Genomic DNA, 19,116 nt, shown 5'->3' on the forward strand with positions numbered 1-19,116 from the left:
GTGAAGACACTTAAAATTTAAAGGACTTCTATTTGGTTGACTTTTGTGTTGATTTAGGCTATATAATTTGCATTAAAAAGCTTAGCCTTTTGTCTATGTGTTTTAATGTATGATGGGCAACTGTTGACTAAAGGGTGCATCGAGGTCCTGGGTTTTTCAAATATATTTTACTGGTCGTTGGTTGTGGTAGTTTTCAATGCAGAGTTTCAGTTTTTGAGGCTTTGGTGAATCTTGTATATTAAGTTCCACATTGTATGTATGTGACAATTATTACACAGAGGACCAGCTGCCTTTTTCCCCACTTGCTCTGCATCGATAAACAGTGGCTACTCATTGCCTGCCGTAACGTTATTCAGTTTTGCACACTACCCATAGTCATGATGACTGTGCCAAGAGCTAGTGCCTATGTGCTATGGAAACAGGCGCGGATACTGTGAAAAATAAAACAGCGAATGGATGAACATACTTGAATGCCGAGCCGGTTTTCAGTTGTCAGTTTGCCCGACCGTAAACTGAAAACAAAACTCGCAGTGTCACGTTAGACTCGTCAACTCGACAATGATTCAGCGAGTTATTATGCGTTTATGCTTGCTACCCAACTAACGGCAGCTAGCCTGCTAGCTAGCGCGTGCTACGACAGTCTAGCTGAAGAACAAGGAAAAGAGACTTCGCAAAGTAACGTTAGCTGGCTGCAGGTAATTGACACCCACATTTCGTACCGCTGCTAGTCGTCGGCTGGTGTTTACGGTTTCGTTTTTACCGAAAGCTTGGGTGCTGCTTGAGTGGGGAGAGAGGGCTTATTTTGCGGCCTGCGCAGCCCCGACCTAAATTAGTTCAGAGTCAGGTCAGGACAGCATGGTGAATCTGTGAAGACTGGATTGACAGCACTTGTACATATGTCTCAATTTACTTGATTTTCTATGCATTACATTATAGGCCTGTTGTTGATTACGGCAGTTGTATATTGGTACATGGAAGACTTGTATGACATCTGGTGATGTACAATTGCTTTGAAGTATTTCAATAGCAGACCATCTGCTAACGTTACCGGTAGCTTACTGTTAGCTGGTCATGCGGCTAACGACAACTCCGTGGGAACCGTTGGTGAATTATTTTTCTAGTTCTTGAAGCTCTCGAACTTGGCTTGATTTGTATTTTGTTTATAGTTAAGGAGCCCACTGTCTTTTTCGATTAGTAACTGTTTGCTAATATGTACACTGTGCGGTGATAGGAGGCAAATAACGTTATGCTGTTAGCAAGGTTGACGTTAGCTTGCTGGCTAGGTAAGTATAACTTTACCTGTCAGCATCTATCCACTTAAGCTCATGATTGGCACGCATACGATGTGGTTGCTTTTGTTGTACATAGATCGCTTGAGTCACAAGGGTATTGGACATTGGACTAATAATTTAGGCCATCAAAAAGGGCCCCGTCTGATTTAATTAACTTTGTGTCGTATGTTGCTAGCTAGCCACTGGCTAACGCTCTGCTTTGGTCTGCTTTGTGATGGTCCTCGTTAGGATAACCCTTATCAAACCCAGAATTACGATATTCTTATTTCGCCTAACAACCATCAGCAATACAGCTGCCAGCTGCTTGTTATGTTAAAGAAAATGATCTCAGCCAATTACTGTTGTTTACAAGTTGAGTGCTTCCTCAAAATCTAAGAAGTCATTGTCTGTTTTTGATTTTGGCAATAGCTTTTTACCATGTAAGGATTCTCATTTTTTTAACTGCGCTAATGTAGAACTTGTTGAGAGCTTGATCATTTCCAACTCATTCATATAATTAGTCACTGTTTTATTTACGTTTTTGAGAGAACAGTATGGTATGATTTAAGGAAATCATCTGTGAAATTTACTTGGTATCCTGGCATGCATGGTGTTAAAGCTTATTTGTTTTTCATCATTTTGCAGGTAAAATGACTGGAAAATGCTGCTAAGTGGCTATTGCCAAGTTATTTTGTGTAAGTAAATTTCCAGTAGTGTTCAAGTGAAACATTTTTCATTGTGTATCTGTGTTTTAAGTGTTGGACCAGTAAGATTTATGAAACACAATGCTGTTTTTGGTCTCTGTATTAATCACTAATATTAATAGTTTTGTATTATAGCACATTGAAATGCATCATGACTTGTGCCCTGGTGAAACTTAATATTTCTCAACAGGAGTAACAAAAAGAGATTATCGACAATGAAGGTCGACAGAAGCAAGTTAAAGAAAACACCTACGGAAGCTGTAAGTTTGCATTGTTATTATTTTGTCATTAATCTTGTGCACACAAAGAACTTGGGATACCAAGCTTTTGTTTCAACTATTTGGTCAAGAGTGCAAAAGTTGGGCGCAACTGAAGTGATTTATTCTCCAATTAAAGATAATTGCTCGTAATGCAGGGAAAGTATTGCTTATAGCAACAGTTATGTTGACACATTTTAGCTTAGAGCAAGTTTGGCTCTTGCACAAGAGAGAAATGTTGTGGATCAGTGGGTTTCCCCTGTGAATCAAGGGAGGAAATGCAAGTTTAAACATCTAGGTATGTCTCAGGATAGCTAAACCATGTAGTGCTGTGACAGGTGAAGTAGGTAGGCTCTTACTTCAATAACCATTTCATTTTCCTTCTGAACCTCTAGCCTGCAGACTGCAGGATACTCATCGAGAAGCTCAAGGCATGCAGCGATGAACAGCTGCTGGTTGAGCTCCAGCACATCAAGACCTGGAATATTGGCAAGGTAAGCTCATGAGACAAGAATATGTGAACCAGTCGTCATGAACTTTCTGCTGTGCTGCAAAAACAACCTAAGAAGCAAAGTATTATCATGTATCATGACACTTAACCTGGGTTTAAATGCAGAGAAATTTTTCGTATGACTGGTTAAGACTTGTTAATATCCAGTCACAAGTGTTTTGATAATTGTAAATGAGTTTTGTATGTCTTTAAGAAACATAGAAGAGTTGTTTAACTTTGCCTTTATGTGATTAGTCTATAGAAATAACTTATATCTTCAATAGTGTGAGCTCTACCACTGGGTGGATCTGCTGGACCGCTTTGATGGCATTCTGTGCGATGCAGGCCAGACAGTGGAAAACATGTCATGGCTGCTGGTGTGTGACCGTCCAGACAATGGCCAGCTCAAAGCCCTGCTTCTGGCAGTGCTCAATTTCACAGCCCTGCTCATTGAGTACAGCTTCTCTCGGCACCTGTACAGCTCCATAGAGGTACGCTTGGACTTAAAAGAGGCACTACTTTGCTATGAAGGACAGCACATAATTTACAAGTGAACATGTGGAGCAGCTCACTAACTTCTCTTTCATCTGTCATTTCCCCTTTTTAGCACTTAACCACCTTGTTAGCATCATGTGACATGCAGGTGGTCTTGTCTGTGCTGAACCTGCTCTATGTGTTCAGTAAACGTTCCAACTACATCACAAGACTGGGATCTGACAAAAGGACTCCACTTCTGGCTCGTCTGCAACACCTAGCTGAGGTCTAGTGAATACAGTTGTTATCCTATTGCCATAATCCAGCTGTCCCTCAAGTGAAAGGGCTTTATTGTTTAGTTGTTTTGTTCTCTTTTGTAGAGCTGGGGAGGAAAAGAGAATGGCTTTGGTCTGGCTGAGTGCTGCAGGGATCTGCCCATGGGGGTAAGAATTTTATTGATGCTCCCTGACTACCTCTGTCTGCTAACTTAACGCCTAAGACTAATATAGTTTGATTGTTTAGTGTACTAGTAGAATATTCTTGAACCTATCACACAAATTACAGTACCTGGATGGAATAGACTCATAAGACAACACAAAATCAAACCAGGCAATAGAAACATAATGCGATATCAAACTGTTTTTTCCTCTTATGTCATACATGAGTTTAAAAAGTGTGACTAGTTGATATTTGATAGCTTTAGTTAAGTTTATAGATGTAAACTATGTATTAATTCTTGAATTATCCCTCTTTATCCTGCCACTGTTGATACATGAGCAGAAGTACCCTCCCAGTGCCACCACACTGCACTTTGAGTTTTATGCTGAGCCCGGCCCCGAGGTCAAAGTAGAGAGAAAGGTAAAGCCAAAGATTTTTTTGTTCTGTTGTCAGGTTGTAATAAATACAACATATATATGTGTGCATAGCTTTTCCCTTACTTTTCTTAACTCTGCTTTTTTTTTTTCCCTGCAGACGAGTAGTAACACACTACACTATATTCACATCGAGCAGCTTGACAAGGTAAGGAAGGTTTTGTGTACTGTGGATAAGTAATGATTATTATACTACCCTGGGTTATCAACACCACATTCTGTGTCTCTCAGATTTCAGAAAGCCCATCTGAGATCATGGAGTCGCTGACAGTGCTATACAACATCCCTAAAGACAAGCAAACCTTGCTGTTCACACATATTCGGCTGGCCCATGGTTTCTCAAATCACAAGAAGAGGTTGCAGGCTGTGCAGGCCCGACTGCATGCAATTTCTATATTGGGTGAGTAGAGGCCCTTAAAAAAAATTCTTAGTATTGTCCATGTTCTCTTTCCTGACCTTTTTTGTTTGTTTGCAGTGTATTCAAATGCACTCCAGGAGTCAGCCAACAGTATTCTGTATAACGGCTTGATAGAGGAGCTTGTGGATGTATTACAGATTACAGACAAACAGCTTGTGGTAAGAAAATCTTGGTTTTTGAAGTTATACCATAACATTTCTTGACTGTCCTGCAAATAAATTATTTCTTAACTCTTGTAAATTAACAGTATGTGTTTTTTTATTATTCAGGATATCAAGGCAGCCTCTTTGCGCACTTTAACTTCGATTGTCCATTTGGAGAGGACGCCTAAGCTTTCAAACATCATCGACTGCACCGGCACTGCTTCCTACCATGGTTTCTTGCCTGTGTTGGTGCGAAACTGTATACAGGCAATGATTGGTACGAGTGAGGCCGGAACTTTTTTCTCTAACTTCAGATTTGCCATACAGAAAAATAGAGCAGTAACATTAAGTTTGTTTATCTACTTTTGATTTTTGTTTCCCAGATCCACTGATGGAACCCTACCCACACCAATTTGCCACTGCACTCTTCTCATTCCTCTACCACTTGGCTAGCTATGATGCTGGAGGGGAAGCCCTTGTCTCCTGTGGCATGATGGAAGCCCTCTTAAAAGTACTTTTTGACTCACCTAAATGCAATCACCATCATATTAATTTATTTTTGAAAAACAAAAGAAGCTCAATTCTTTGCTTTTATTATCTTTGACTTTGTAGGTGATTAAGTTTCTGGGGGATGAGCAGGACCAGATCACCTTTGTGACTCGTGCAGTGCGAGTTGTGGATCTCATCACCAACCTTGACATGGCTGCCTTTCAGTCCCACAGCGGCCTTTCCATTTTCATTTGCAGGCTGGAGGTTCTTATGCACTTTTTATTTCTCCATTGGTAGCATTTTTGCCTTTAGACAGAGTCTGAGGGTTGTCACCAAACTCCTGGCTTAAATTGCTTCCTACTCTCTTTTTCTTAATGAATTATTTTATACACTTAGCATGAGGTGGACCTGTCAAGGAAAGAGTGCCCTTTTGTCATCAAGCCAAAGATTCAGAGGCCTAGTGCAGCTGTGGAGTCTGAAGACATGGACACAGACATGGAGAGTAAGTCACCATCAGACCTGGTTTATACCTCTACCTTGGTCCCACTTTATAGCAGCCGCCATGTTTGTGAGCACTGCGTATTTGTGCATCGGTGTGCTCTGCTGAAATGCTTGTGGGCAGTGTTGTCTCTATGGTAGTCAGGCCAACTGTGTCTCAGACATTAGATGTATGGCTGGCATACAGCAATTCTGGAAATGTTGCAAATGCAGCTACTATGATGCTGCCCAGTGGGCCAATCACAGAGCTTGTAGCCCTTATCTTGCTACATTTGGCAGGAAGTGCACTTGAGGCAGTGCATGTTGGTTGTGGATGGAGAACTACACAGACCTGTAGCATAAGCTATGTTGTCAATTAGATGCTGAAGTACAAACCAGGCTGTAGTGAGACCATTAACACATTTTCATCTGAACAAAGTGATAACTTTATGCTTGAAATCTGATCTCAGGTTTGTCTATCAAGTTAAAAGTATGTCACAAATATCTGGCTCATTTACAGCATTATGCTGTCTTACAGTGTCAGAAGTTGCCATGGAAAGCAGCCCTGGACCGTCCACATCTTCTGGTTCAAGACCAGAGGCGGACCATCGAACACAGAGCAGCACAGCTAACACACCTCGAGCAGGTATGGTTAGAAAAATTGCACTAAAACATATATATGAATAAAATAAAATATGTCAGGATTTTACACCATCATTAACGCACCACTTTGTCTCCCCAGGTACGCAGTGCATCCCCCAACGGGCCGCTCTGTTAAAATCGATGCTGAATTTCTTGAAGAAAGCCATCCAGGACCCTGCCTTTTCTGATGGAATCCGCCATGGTAAGACCTTAGCATCTTTATACCTGTTCTCCAGACGTACTTCAGATGCAGGAAATGTACCACACGTCTGTGTATATACTTATCAGATTGCTTTGAAATATACACGTGAAGTTATGGAAATATTTAATGGTCATGCCTGGACGTCCCTCCTTTTTCTTTCAAGTAATGGATGGGTCCTTGCCTACCTCACTCAAGCACATCATCAGTAATGCAGAATACTATGGCCCTTCACTGTTCCTCTTAGGTGAGTTCAAAATAGTGCTTAAAGATTCTTTCAAGTGGTTTTTCACAAGTTAATATTTTTAGTATTGACTCGACTATTTTCTCAATCTTCATTTTTTTTCTCTCTCCTGCTCTGCTCCCTCCTTTGGGTTCATAGCGACTGAGGTTGTGACGGTGTTCGTGTTCCAGGAGCCATCCCTGCTCTCTTCCCTGCAGGATAATGGTCTCACTGATGTCATGCTGCATGCCCTTCTTATCAAAGACGTGAGTTCTCAGCACAGCCACTGAGCTTTGAGCAGATCTTTTTGCCTGTTCTTCTGACTCCAATAAAGCTTATGGACAGGAATAATTATTATGGGATGCACTCTTTGTACAACCCCAGATAGCAACACACAGTAACACTTGCAAGTTGGATGAACTTAATGACCTAAACTTCAAACTTCTAGCCCTGGCTTCAAATGTGTGTTGGACACGTTGACTTAAATGATTGGGGAAATTTGAAATTCATAATTTTAAATGGCTTCTCATTTAATGACTACCAAACTGTGAGGTGGTCAAACACACTTGCATTTTTGATGCAGTTAGTAGCTGGTGATTAGTACAGTCAAGAGCCATACATCTGCTAACTGCAGGTGTATTTGCATAACTCCCTGTTCAGTTTATTTTCATGAACCATAGTGCATGAAAAAGCAAAAGCATAACTTTTGAATCAGACCTTCACAGAAAGGGTCGTGTTTGGGCTTGAAGAACCCCTGTCACACCAGCTAATTTGTCGCAAAAAATGTCCTGGACAACGATCTTTAGAAGAGAATGAGAATTCTGTCAAGGCAGATAGCTGTTCACACCAGTGCCCAACATATATCTACAACGTCTGCTGTGTTTAATTTATCACTTCCAACGTTCCTTCTGCTAGAAGGTCAAAGCCCCCCTCATGATGGTTAAGTCTGTTGCCAGACAAGTGTTAGATGTGTTGTGCATGAGTTGAAGAACCCCCCCTAACATATGTTGTCAGTGTATTTTCCAGGAATGTCATTGTTTGATCTGTCATTAATTGCTTTAGGATTTTAAATTCAGTTTTTCTCGTAGTGATGACTGAATAAAATGTTTTCTCACTTCCAGGTTCCTGCTACCCGTGAGGTGTTGGGTTCCCTCCCCAATGTGTTCAGTGCCCTGTGCTTGAATGCAAGAGGCCTGCACTCCTTCGTTCAGTGCCAGCCCTTTGAGCGCCTCTTCAAAGTGCTTTTGTCTCCTGACTACTTGCCTGCCATGCGGCGACGACGCAGCTCTGACCCATTAGGTGAGATGGGCAATATGTGCTGTGGAACCCAGATCTTTTCCACATTGGAACATTCTCAAGCCAATGACATTTCCTATGTTTGACTTCAGGTGACACTGCCTCTAACTTAGGTAGTGCCGTGGATGAACTGATGAGGCACCAGCCCACTTTGAAGACTGATGCCACCACTGCCATTATCAAGGTAGTCAGACAAGGTTTTATTAAGTGCTTGCCTGTAAAAGTGTTCACATGGTTTTCAGGATGATAATCAAAGCTTTGTTCTCGTAGTTACTGGAGGAGATCTGCAACTTAGGTCGAGCCCCAGAGTACATCTGTCAGAAACCATCTATCCAGAAAGCAGATGGCACTGTGGCTGTGCCGCCAGCTCGCTCCAGCCACGCTGCTGAAGAAGCCTCCAGCGAGGATGAAGAAGAGGAGGAGGCCCTCCACACATTCAGCCAGCAGCAGGGGGAACCAGAGAGCAACAGACAGTCAGTTCCACTTGAACTGTATGACGCTGAGTTCATAACACAATAGAATAGGACAACCAGTCATTGTTTTATTTTATTTTATTCATTTTTCAAGTAAATCAACTGAATATCAAATTGTGGTTTGTGGTTGTAATTTTGATGATATTTTAATTCTTGCAGGGTGGTTGGAACAGAGGAGCGGATACCAATCCCATTAATGGATTATATTCTGAATGTGGTGAGTGAGAGTTCTTTAATAATTATTCCTGGTTTGGGTAAATTGTGAAATACTAAGTTTTGAGAGACCATCATCTCACCTTTTTCAGATGAAATTTGTGGAATCTATACTGAGCAACAACACAACAGATGACCACTGTCAAGAGTTTGTGAACCAGAAGGGTCTGCTGCCTCTTGTTTCTATTCTGGGCCTGCCCAACTTGCCCATAGATTTCCCCACCTCTGCTGCCTGCCAAGCTGTGGCTGGTGTTTGCAAGTCAATACTGGTGAGCACAAAAGAAACATCGCTACTGAGATTTTGTTCTGTACTGTACTTATTCTTTAGGGAGGGGCCACGCTCAAATAATATTGATGTAAAACTGTCATTTTTGGCCAAAAGGGTCAGTTTTAATCTTCACTCCCTCTGCAACTTCACGATACAAGACAAAAGTAACACAACTTTTTTACATTATTGAGAATGTGCTTTTCTCTCTTGATACATCTTTGTTAGACTCTCTCACATGAGCCTAAAGTACTCCAGGAGGGCTTGTGCCAACTGGACAGTATCCTGACTTCCCTGGAGCCACTCCATCGACCAATTGAGATGCCTGGTGGGTCTGTGCTTCTTCGAGAGCTGGCTAACGCAGGACATGTCACCGATGCCACATTGTCTGCCCGAGCCACACCACTCCTGCATGCTCTTACTGCAGCCCATGCCTACATCCTCATGTTTGTCCACACCTGCAGAGTCGGACAGGTAAATATGGATGTTTTATCTTCATTACCACGGTTAATGTCTTCTCACCCTCTCTCAAGAGAGGTATCTGATGATCATTCTGGGATGGTTCAGCAGCTCAATGTTTCTGTTCTTCTGTGCACAGAGTGAGATCAGAGCTATCTCAGTCAACCAGTGGGGCTCCCAGCTTGGCCTGAGTGTTCTCAACAAGCTCAGTCAGCTGTACTGCTCTCTGGTGTGGGAGAGCACTGTACTGCTGTCCCTTTGCACACCTAACAGGTACATTTTTTGTCATTCACCCTCATTTTACGCCTGTGGACAGCTTTGACCCACCCTAACACTTCTTATCCATGCCTCAACAGTCTGCCTCCAGGCTGTGAGTTTGGCCAGGCAGACATGCAGAAACTGGTACCCAAAGAAGAGAAACCATCCAGCAGCACTGCAGCAACAGCAGCCTCTGGCTCCAGGAAAACAGGTAATAAAGCCATTTCAATTTAATTCTTGAATATGCATATCCAGTATGCACTTTGAACACTCTTCATTCTCTGCCCTATCATCTTCCCACATTTAGCAGAGTCTGAGACGGTCTCTGTGGATTCATCTGCGGGTGGGCTTTTGGAAGGCATGGGTCTAGATGGGGACACCTTGGCTCCCATGGAGACAGACGAGCCCACTGCATCAGATCCTAAGGCCAAGTCCAAACTCACTCCAGCCATGGCTACACGCATAAAACAGATCAAACCGCTACTGTCTGGTAAGCTGATTTCTGTATTACAGTTTTCTTGTAATCTTATGGATTTCATCTGTCTCACTAACCTTCTTGTTTATTTCCAGCGTCGTCTCGCCTAGGCAGGGCTCTGGCTGAGCTCTTTGGCTTGCTGGTGAAGCTTTGTGTGGGGTCCCCTGTACGCCAGCGCCGCTCACACCATGCCACAAGCACAGGCACTACCCCCACACCTGCAGCCAGGGCTACTGCCTCTGCCCTCACAAAGCTCCTCACCAAGGGTCTGAGCTGGCAGCCCCCACCATACACTCCCACCCCTCGGTTTAGGTATGAGAAAACCACCTTTACCTCCTATATGATATATGCCTTGCATCACAGAAGTTATATGGACTGTTTTGTTTTTTGTTTTTTGTCCTGACAGGCTGACTTTCTTCATCTGTTCTGTGGGCTTCACGTCTCCCATGCTGTTTGATGAGAGGAAGTACCCGTACCATCTCATGCTGCAGAAGTTCTTCTGCTCTGGGGGTCATGATGCCTTATTTGAGTAAGTTCCTCTCACTCTAATTAAACACCACAGCCAAAACAGCATATGAGCTTTTTAGTTCTGTATATCCAACTTCTGTCAATGTCAACAGGAGGTTTATTGGCTGTTTACCTTTTTGCAGGACATTCAACTGGGCCCTTTCAATGGGTGGGAAGGTGCCTGTGTCTGAGGGTCTGGAGCACAATGATCTACCGGATGGGACCGGGGAATTTTTGGATGCCTGGTTGATGCTAGTGGAGAAGATGGTGAACCCAAGCACAGTGCTGGACTCACCACACTCCCTGCCAGCCAAGATGCCCGGAGTCACTCCTACCATGCCCCAGTTTAGCGCCCTGCGGTTTCTCATAGTAACCCAAAAGGTCTGTGTCACCTGGCTGTAGAATTTTACCAAGTCAGAAAGTGCTTTCAGATAGAAGTTGTGTGTGAAGCTCTAGATGGGGAAAGTCAGTTGTACATTACAGGAGGCATCCAGGTAACTCAATTCATGAGAACAGATTCTTTAAAGGTGACCTTTCTGCAGTTCTTATTCACAGAATGGTCCTCTGTTTTTGTTTCAACATTTCAAGACTGTGTTGTTTGAATCCAATTAAGCTCTATGACTTTAAAAAGTCCTACTTATACGTTTTGTTCAATTTCTTTGATTTGCTATGACTTATTAAAGTGAGTCATGTAAAAGCCTTACAGTTTTAAAACATTTCCATCTGTAAGCATCTGGTTGGTAGTTTTTTTTATTTAATTATGTTGTTTTCTTGATGAGTAACACAGTCTGTCATATATTCAGGCTGCATTCAGTTGCATCCGCAACTTGTGGAATAGGAAGCCGCTGAAGGTGTATGGAGGCAGGATGGCTGAATCCATGCTGGCCATCCTCTGCCACATTCTGAGAGGGGAACCTGTGATACAGGAGCGGCTCGCCAAGGAGAGAGAGGGCACAGTGCGCCCAGAGGAAGAGGCACCCTCCACTGGTCCCTTGGCACCCACTGTTGCCCCCGGAGCATCGACAACAGCTGGGGAAACACCAGCAGCTGCTGGGTCAACACCTGGAGTGCCAGCAGTGGGAACAGCTGAAGACTCAACTAATTCAACCCCTCGCCGTGAGCCCCAGGTCAACCAGGCTCAGCTGACACAGGTGTGTGGAAAAGCTCCCATGCTTCCCTGGCACCTTTCTCTGGAAAAAAAAACAGTTGTTCATTTCTGATACTCTTTGAAAAATTTTAAATGTTTTATTTTCTTATATTCATGTATTTGTGCAATGAATGTGCTTTTCTGCTTTCAAGCTGTGGTTTGTTCATGCCACTTTTGTTGTATTTTGAGCTTCCTTTGCCAAAGCTGTAATCAACTCAGAGATGAACTGCAAGGTTGTGCATCCTGGTGTCGTTTGTGCGAGCAAGCAAAAGAAAAACGGTTCTGTGTTTGACAATTTTACTTTCACTTATTGTGCATGCACTGAATCCTGGGCCACCATTTGTTTTATGACAGGAAAGGTACAGAGGGAGAGAGATGCATGCACAGGCCCGCCAGCAGCAGCTCCAGCAGGTATAAGAGCCATCAGGGAAAAGTGAAGAAATTAAAAAAATCTGGAGAGAGAAAGAAAGGGATAGCGAAAGGTTTGAGTGCTGATTGAGTACAAACAAGAAGAAAGAAACACTGGTTAAGTTTGTGTGACGTCTCACCATTTGTTATGTTTCAGTTGTTACCATCATCAGTCTTGTGTTTTCCTTTTTTTGTCCTTAATTCATAAAACGATCTATGTGTAGTTATGCTAACACTTAATTCTGTGTTGTCTTTTAGCTGATGGACATGGGTTTTTCAAGAGAGCATGCCATGGAGGCCTTGCTCAATACCAGCACCATGGAGCAGGCCACGGAGTACCTACTGACACACCCTCCACCCCTTCTTGGTGGAGCAGTTAGAGTAAGTATTCATAGACAAAAACACAAAATAGATTACTCTTTCTAATTGTCTCAAACCAAACTCAAAGTGTGACACTGTTGCGCTTGTGTTATTAGGACTTGACTATGTCTGAAGAGGATCAGATGATGAGGGCCATCGCCATGTCACTTGGGCAAGAGGTCAGCATGGAGCAGCGCTCCGACTCACCTGAGGTGTGTCCTCCTCACTGCTCAAAACGGACTAAACAACAGATTTTATATACAAACACCATAAATTAAGAATGTATCATTGAGCTGTGCATTATTTGTGTGTCTACTTTAGGAAGCAGCACGCCGGCGGGAGGAAGAGGACAGGAGAGCCAGGGAGCGGGCAGAGGAGGAGGAAGCCCGTTGCTTAGAGCGCTTCATGGAAGCTGAGCCACTGGACCCCAAAGAGCTGCATGCCTTCACTGACTCCATGTTGCCCGGCTGCTTCCATCTGTTAGATGAACTGCCTGACACAGTCTACCGTCTCTGTGACCTGCTGATGACCGCCATAAAGAGGAGTGGTCCAGAGTACAGAGATCTTCTTCTTGGTCAGGTTGTCCACCAGGTGAGTAGTGTGTTGGTGATAACTCAAAATACTCATTTAACTCAAGCTATCCTAAGAACAAATGGAGCTTTTTAGGTTTTTCGTCTTTTTTGTGATTTTCCTCTGAATATATTCTGCTGTGAGAACACTGTTGCAGCCTGTGATTTTAATGATAATAGAAACAGAAGCACAGCATTATTGTTTTTGGCCTGATTGTGTCCATGTTGTGCGTAGGTGTGGGACGCAGCAGACGTGCTGATCAGAGCGGCTGAGCCCCTGACTACTAGTGACACAAAGACGGTGTCTGAGTGGACCAGACAGATGGCCACTCTGCCCCAGGCATCCAAGCTGGCAACACGAATTCTGCTCCTTACTTTGCTCTTTGAGGTACCAGGAATAAACAGATTGAATGTTTTGGTCTTAACACCAAAACTTGTGGGTGAATTTTAACCCCCAAAAAAGTTAAAGCCGATGCTATTTTTTTACATCATCTTTGTTTTCTTCTTTGAAGGAACTGAAGCTGTTTGGTGCCAGAGTGGTGCAAAACAGTGGGATCCTCGAATTACTTATTAAGCTACTTGAGGTTGTGCAGCCCTGTCTGCAGGCTGCAAAAGAACAGAAAGACATCCAGACACCAAAGTAAATTGTGCCAATCCTTCTGAAATAGTCTTCACTTACATTTGGCATTCTGCCTTTTTTATTTTGTAAAAACCTTTAAGTTAAATCAAAACTTTTTTTTTCTTTGAAGATGGATTACGCCAGTTCTGTTGATTATTGACTTCTATGAGAAGATGGCAGTCTCCTCGAAGCGCAGGGAACAAATGAACAAGGTAAAAGACAACTTATGAACAAAGCCACATACACCAATTACTATGGAAGTGTTACCTACTGTAATGCCTGGACAAATTTACACCCTGTCATATTTTCAAGTTGTTAATGCTTGTTGCACCTATTGTTCTTCTATCTCCTGTTTGGTTTCTGGAATGAGATGAAGCATGATTGAAAGCCACAGTTTGGGCTGCTTTGTAAACAGGGGTTGGGGAAAATCCCGTTGTTAATTGCAAACCCATAAAACATGATGACATAAATATAACACTGACTAGTTGCAGGTTTTTTTTTTTGTTTTTTTTTATATATTTTGTTTGTAGTTAATAAGTGTACTGTTGGCATATAACACTTAAGGGTTATTTTCTGCATCTTTTATGTGAAATTAATGGGCTCTTTTAATCTACTTTTAGTACCTGCAGCCCAATGGGAACAACTGGCGATGGTTTGATGATCGCTCAGGCCGTTGGTGCAGTTATAGTGCCTCCAACAACAGCACTATCGACTCAGCATGGAGGGCCGGGGAGAGCAGTGTGCGCTTCACAGCTGGACGTCGGAGATACACTGTGCAGTTTAACACCATGGTGCAGGTACACAAACATTGAAGCATCTTACTTTTCTCCCAGAAAAGTCCTAAAAAAAAATTAAGTGCTAAGTTTGTGAGCATTTTTTCTGGGTGGCTTTACTGAAATGAAACTAATTCCTTCACACAGGTGAATGAAGAGACAGGAAACAGGAGGCCAGTGATGCTGACCGTTCAGAGAGTACCTCGCTTACCAAAGCCTGCCAAGACTGGTAGCATCACTGACTCTGAGCGAGAGGAGGGAGACAGGAGCAAAGTGGAGGAAACTCACACTGACCTGGACTCTGTGTCTGCCGTGGAGATGAGCGCTCCAAAGGAGGACTCTAGCCAGCTGAAGGAGACCACATCAGGCCCCTCATCCACTCTTGATCCCGACAGCGCAGACATTGTTGTTGAGGGCCTGACTGAGGACATGACCACCGTTCTTATCCGTGCATGTGTCAGCATGATTAGTGTCCCTGTGGACCCAGACACCCTCCATGCCACATTGCGTCTCTGTTTGCGCCTAACACGCAATCACCACTATGCCATGATGTTTGCTGAGCTGAAGAGCACTCGGATGATTCTGGGGCTGACACAGAGCTCTGGTTTCAACGGCTTCACCCCACTAGTCACTCTGCTTTTCAGACACATCATTGAAGACCCAGCAACACTGCGGCACACCATGGAAAAGGTCAGTGTCTGTTCTCATTATGTTTAAGAAGACACTTGCAAACACTTTGTTGCCTCACAAATTTATCTTAACTAAACGTGGCTTTTTAGAATTAAAAATTCTGTTCAATGTTTTTCTCCAAATTCGGTTACAAAGGTGGTGAGGTCAGCGGTGACCAGTGGAGCTGGAAGCACCACCTCAGGGGTGGTGTCGGGCAGCCTTGGTTCCAGGGAAATCAATTACATCCTTCGAGTCCTGGGCCCTGCAGCTTGCCGTAATCCTGAGTGCTTTGCTGAAACAGCAAGCAATTGTGTTCGCATTGCACTGCCTGCACCTCGGGGAGCTGGCACAGGTGAGTGTGTGGTTTCTACAAGTAGATGAAGTTCTGATGATTTACACAGTTACAGCTTCTAAAAATATATTTGATTTATTGAGCTATCTCAAATCAAAATTTATTAAACCTAAATAAGATGACATGTTGTCTTTTTTTCTTAGCTTCAGATGATGAGTTTGAGAACCTTCGGATCAAGGGACCCAATGCAGTGCAGCTTGTAAAGACCACTCCTCTCAAACTGTCTCCTCTACCACCCATCCCTGATACCATCAAAGAGGTCATCTACGACATGCTCAATGCCCTGGCTGCTTACCACGCTCCTGAAGAACGTAAGACACTTGAAGAATCTCCTGACAGCTTTTGATGTAAAGTTTGTGTGTGTAATACAGTTAAAACTGGTCATCATCATTTATCGAAGAGCATGTGTGTGTGTGTGTTACAGCTGAGCGTCCAGAAGAGCGTGCGGCCACTGTGCCTGGTGGTCAAGACCTGTGCCAGATACTGCAGGACGTTGGTGATGACGTTTACCAGCAGTACAGACTCACCCGACAGGGCAGTGACTTTGACTCTCAGTCTGCTTTCCATATCAATGTGAGTGACCACCACTAAGTGTGCAGTATCCAAACACGTCTTGTCATTTCTGCAGATAGAAACTGAGACATTTCTCTTTCCCTCAGTCTCAAGTGTTTGCTGCTGATGGAGGTGTGGCTGAGTCTTCCCAGTCTGGCACACCACAAGGAGAAGGTGACTGCTGTTGTAAATTTTTATGTTTTACATTACAATGAATATTAGCAGTCATGATACTACATTCAAAATATCTTCGTTAATAATTTGTTATTAGTTAACTACTTTAATAACTATTTGTAATCCAAACCTCCTCAGCTTCCACACCAGAAGAAATGCGGGAGGAAAAGAAAGAACAAGAGGGAGAGAAGAGTACCAGCTCAGAGGAGAGTAAAACATCCAAGGTGAAGGCAAGCAAGCCTCTAATGCCTACCTCCACCATCCTGAGACTACTGGCTGAACTTGTGCGCTCCTATGTGGGCATTGCCACACTTATTGCCTCCTACTGCTACACTGCTGGACAGTCAGAGCTTATCAAGGAGGTTGGTAGTAAAACAAAATACTGTTAAAACTTTGCACCTCTTTTTAGTTTTTGCATTTTTAACTATAACTTTCTTCCTCTGGCTCGTCTGGGCCTCCCTGTGTCCTAACAGGACTGCAGCGTTCTTGCCTTTGTGCTCGACCACCTACTGCCCCATACCCAGAATTCAGAGGACAAGGACACTCCAGCTTTGGCTCGTCTTTTCTTGGCCAGCCTGGCAGCTGCTGGCACCGGCACTGATGCTCAGGTGGCCCTTGTCAATGAAGTGAAGGCTGCTCTTAGTAGAGCACTGGCAATGGCAGAAGGTGCAGAAAAACATGCCAGGTAGGAGCATTTGAAATATTAACCACTCCACCTTTGATAATGAAACTCATTGATTGATCATTTTATTAAACTGCTCTGAACCTTCCAATGAAATGCTCCGTATTTTCATGAAACTTTTTCACAGGCTTCAGGCAGTGATGTGCATCATTAGCACCATCATGGAGTCGTGTCCCTCCACATCCAGTTTCTACAGCACAGCAGCAGCTAAGACGCAACACAACGGCATGAACAACATCATTCGACTCTTTCTGAAGAAAGGTCTGGTCAATGACTTGGCTCGTGTGCCCCACAGCTTGGATTTGTCAAGGTAATATTGCTCAATATTAGTTTAATGCATGTAGATTCAGGCAGAAAAAAAGTTTTGATCTTCTGGCTTTTGACCAACAAAAGAACCAAATTATTTTTGCGAATGAAAGGAAAGTAATGTTGACAAATGGTGTTACTCAAACAAATGCATTTATAAGGAACACTGAATAGCTAGCGGTGTATTTTCTTCTAAAACAAATTCTAAAACTTTGTTTAGCAAAAGTTTTTGTCTAAGGCGACGTACATCAGCAGCAAGAATTCAAACTGGATAAAAAAACCTCAGTTAGTGCGACAAAGTGCTTTAAGTTATTTGGCCACAGGTGCTGCCATCTAGTGCCAGAGGAAATGCATTTTTCCCCATTTAGACTAGTGTTGCCACAGCTAACCACAATTAAAATAAAAATTTCTTTCCTTCAAACGTTTACAACGCCAGGGCAATTTTATTCTCTTAAGGTCTGCATTAGTATGTACAAACTTGCAGCCAAGTTTGCATATCATTGACTTCTTTCTGTTTATTTTTAGTAGCCACACAGCCAATTTACCACCAGACAGTGATAAAGAATAGCACATCAGCTGGGGACAGTCATATGCTCGTGTATCTTTGAATAGTATGAACAAGAGGTCAAAAGTTTGAACATTAACAGATATATATTTGTCTTAAATGGGCTTAAAAATCTATAACTCACTGGATTTAAATGGTTTAAAATGAGCTGTTTTTCTTTTTCTCCACTGGTTTAGTCCCAACATGGCCAACACAGTGAATGCTGCTCTGAAGCCCCTGGAGACTCTCTCTCGCATTGTTAACCAGCCCAGCAGCCTGTTTGGAGGCAAAGGGGGCTCCAGCAAGAACAAGGCTGAGCATGACACTGTGGGTGCTGCTAGAGACAGCAACAGCAACACTCAGGACCAAGGTAATGGTCCAAAATATCCTTGAGACCCCAGATACTGTTCTGTTGAATATCTGTTGTACTGATGTGCGGTGTTTATTTACAGGAGAGTCTGGAGAGGCAGAGCCAGTGGAGGGTAACCACAGAGTGCCAGGAACTGACAGCGACCTGATGGATGGAGAGACCGAGGGAGACACAGTGGTCATTGCTGGCCAGCCAGAGGTTCTCAGCACACAGGCTATGCAGGTGATTGACTTATTGCACACAATAGACTTTTAACTGAAACATGTCACTGAACAAAGTGGAGTCCTTCTTACAAGAACACAGTGTAAACTTTTTTCCCTCTGGGACTCTCCAAAACCTGACTGGATCTTATATACCAGTGAGACCTGTGTTCTTTATTTTAAAGTAAGGGTTGTGTCAACATGCTGAGCATCTTAAATGAGTTACTTTTATGTTAGAGTGCATATAGTTTTTTATTATCCAATTGTCTTTATTTTTAAAGTTTGTTCATCTTGTCATATGATCTTTCTCTAACTTGTATTTAATATCCTGTTTGTAGGTGGAGAATGAGCTTGTGGATCTGATTGATGAGCTGCTGGAAAGAGACGCTGGCACAGTCAACAGCACAATTATAGGTAAGCAAATGGATATACTTGTATGGGTAGATGTTAATTAGACAAGGATAGTTTAAAGTAGTTTTTTGCATGGCCTCTAAACCTTAGTGAGATGCTATTTTCAAACATAGCTGTAAAAGTGGTTTTATGCACAGTTGAACAGCATTCCGTAGACTTCATGTTTGTTTCCAGAGCATAGGTACTGTTGGTGTTGTAAGCAGGCAAAGAAACCTCAAGGAATTCATCACGTGTGTTCTTTCAATTAGTGGGACGTAGCGGTGAAGATGAATCACAAGAGGATGTGTTGATGGATGAGGCCCCCTCTAATATTAGCCAGGCATCAACTCTGCAGGCTAATCGAGAAGGTAAATATTTCTAACCAGTTCTCTGAAA

General features: G+C 43.0%; 1 protein-coding gene across 3 annotated transcripts in view; it reads left to right on the forward strand.

Annotated features, from left to right (window-relative positions):
* huwe1 (HECT, UBA and WWE domain containing E3 ubiquitin protein ligase 1) overlaps positions 1-19,116 on the forward strand; it is a 38,736-nt gene that overhangs the window by 3,472 nt on the left and 16,148 nt on the right. For 2 of the 3 annotated variants that reach the window (XM_074681657.1, XM_074681658.1), the window contains exons 3-52: positions 1,917-1,966; positions 2,166-2,235; positions 2,628-2,726; positions 3,007-3,213; positions 3,330-3,482; positions 3,577-3,639; positions 3,977-4,054; positions 4,169-4,216; positions 4,300-4,468; positions 4,544-4,644; positions 4,756-4,906; positions 5,013-5,140; positions 5,242-5,382; positions 5,515-5,620; positions 6,134-6,241; positions 6,338-6,439; positions 6,603-6,683; positions 6,819-6,925; positions 7,781-7,958; positions 8,048-8,139; positions 8,226-8,428; positions 8,588-8,645; positions 8,734-8,910; positions 9,135-9,380; positions 9,505-9,638; positions 9,722-9,834; positions 9,931-10,113; positions 10,194-10,410; positions 10,505-10,627; positions 10,749-10,986; positions 11,409-11,756; positions 12,419-12,541; positions 12,637-12,732; positions 12,842-13,111; positions 13,325-13,477; positions 13,602-13,729; positions 13,839-13,920; positions 14,329-14,505; positions 14,629-15,171; positions 15,307-15,502; positions 15,646-15,813; positions 15,927-16,075; positions 16,162-16,228; positions 16,367-16,590; positions 16,702-16,913; positions 17,038-17,220; positions 17,958-18,130; positions 18,213-18,352; positions 18,669-18,744; positions 18,990-19,088. In XM_074681657.1, the coding sequence (XP_074537758.1) occupies positions 2,191-2,235; positions 2,628-2,726; positions 3,007-3,213; positions 3,330-3,482; positions 3,577-3,639; positions 3,977-4,054; positions 4,169-4,216; positions 4,300-4,468; positions 4,544-4,644; positions 4,756-4,906; positions 5,013-5,140; positions 5,242-5,382; positions 5,515-5,620; positions 6,134-6,241; positions 6,338-6,439; positions 6,603-6,683; positions 6,819-6,925; positions 7,781-7,958; positions 8,048-8,139; positions 8,226-8,428; positions 8,588-8,645; positions 8,734-8,910; positions 9,135-9,380; positions 9,505-9,638; positions 9,722-9,834; positions 9,931-10,113; positions 10,194-10,410; positions 10,505-10,627; positions 10,749-10,986; positions 11,409-11,756; positions 12,419-12,541; positions 12,637-12,732; positions 12,842-13,111; positions 13,325-13,477; positions 13,602-13,729; positions 13,839-13,920; positions 14,329-14,505; positions 14,629-15,171; positions 15,307-15,502; positions 15,646-15,813; positions 15,927-16,075; positions 16,162-16,228; positions 16,367-16,590; positions 16,702-16,913; positions 17,038-17,220; positions 17,958-18,130; positions 18,213-18,352; positions 18,669-18,744; positions 18,990-19,088 (7,456 nt within the window). In that variant the 5' untranslated portion in view covers positions 1,917-1,966; positions 2,166-2,190. Of the gene's footprint in view, positions 1-1,916; positions 1,967-2,165; positions 2,236-2,627; positions 2,727-3,006; positions 3,214-3,329; positions 3,483-3,576; positions 3,640-3,976; positions 4,055-4,168; positions 4,217-4,299; positions 4,469-4,543; positions 4,645-4,755; positions 4,907-5,012; positions 5,141-5,241; positions 5,383-5,514; positions 5,621-6,133; positions 6,242-6,337; positions 6,440-6,602; positions 6,684-6,818; positions 6,926-7,780; positions 7,959-8,047; positions 8,140-8,225; positions 8,447-8,587; positions 8,646-8,733; positions 8,911-9,134; positions 9,381-9,504; positions 9,639-9,721; positions 9,835-9,930; positions 10,114-10,193; positions 10,411-10,504; positions 10,628-10,748; positions 10,987-11,408; positions 11,757-12,418; positions 12,542-12,636; positions 12,733-12,841; positions 13,112-13,324; positions 13,478-13,601; positions 13,730-13,838; positions 13,921-14,328; positions 14,506-14,628; positions 15,172-15,306; positions 15,503-15,645; positions 15,814-15,926; positions 16,076-16,161; positions 16,229-16,366; positions 16,591-16,701; positions 16,914-17,037; positions 17,221-17,957; positions 18,131-18,212; positions 18,353-18,668; positions 18,745-18,989; positions 19,089-19,116 lie in introns of all 3 variants that reach the window. The other variant, XM_074681656.1, reaches the window with a different exon arrangement.

This window comes from Halichoeres trimaculatus, unplaced genomic scaffold, assembly GCF_033239565.1.
Source record: "Halichoeres trimaculatus isolate MK-OKI-2021-1 unplaced genomic scaffold, fHalTri1.1 fHalTri1_scaffold_11, whole genome shotgun sequence".
In the NCBI taxonomy this organism is placed as follows: domain Eukaryota; kingdom Metazoa; phylum Chordata; class Actinopteri; order Labriformes; family Labridae; genus Halichoeres; species Halichoeres trimaculatus.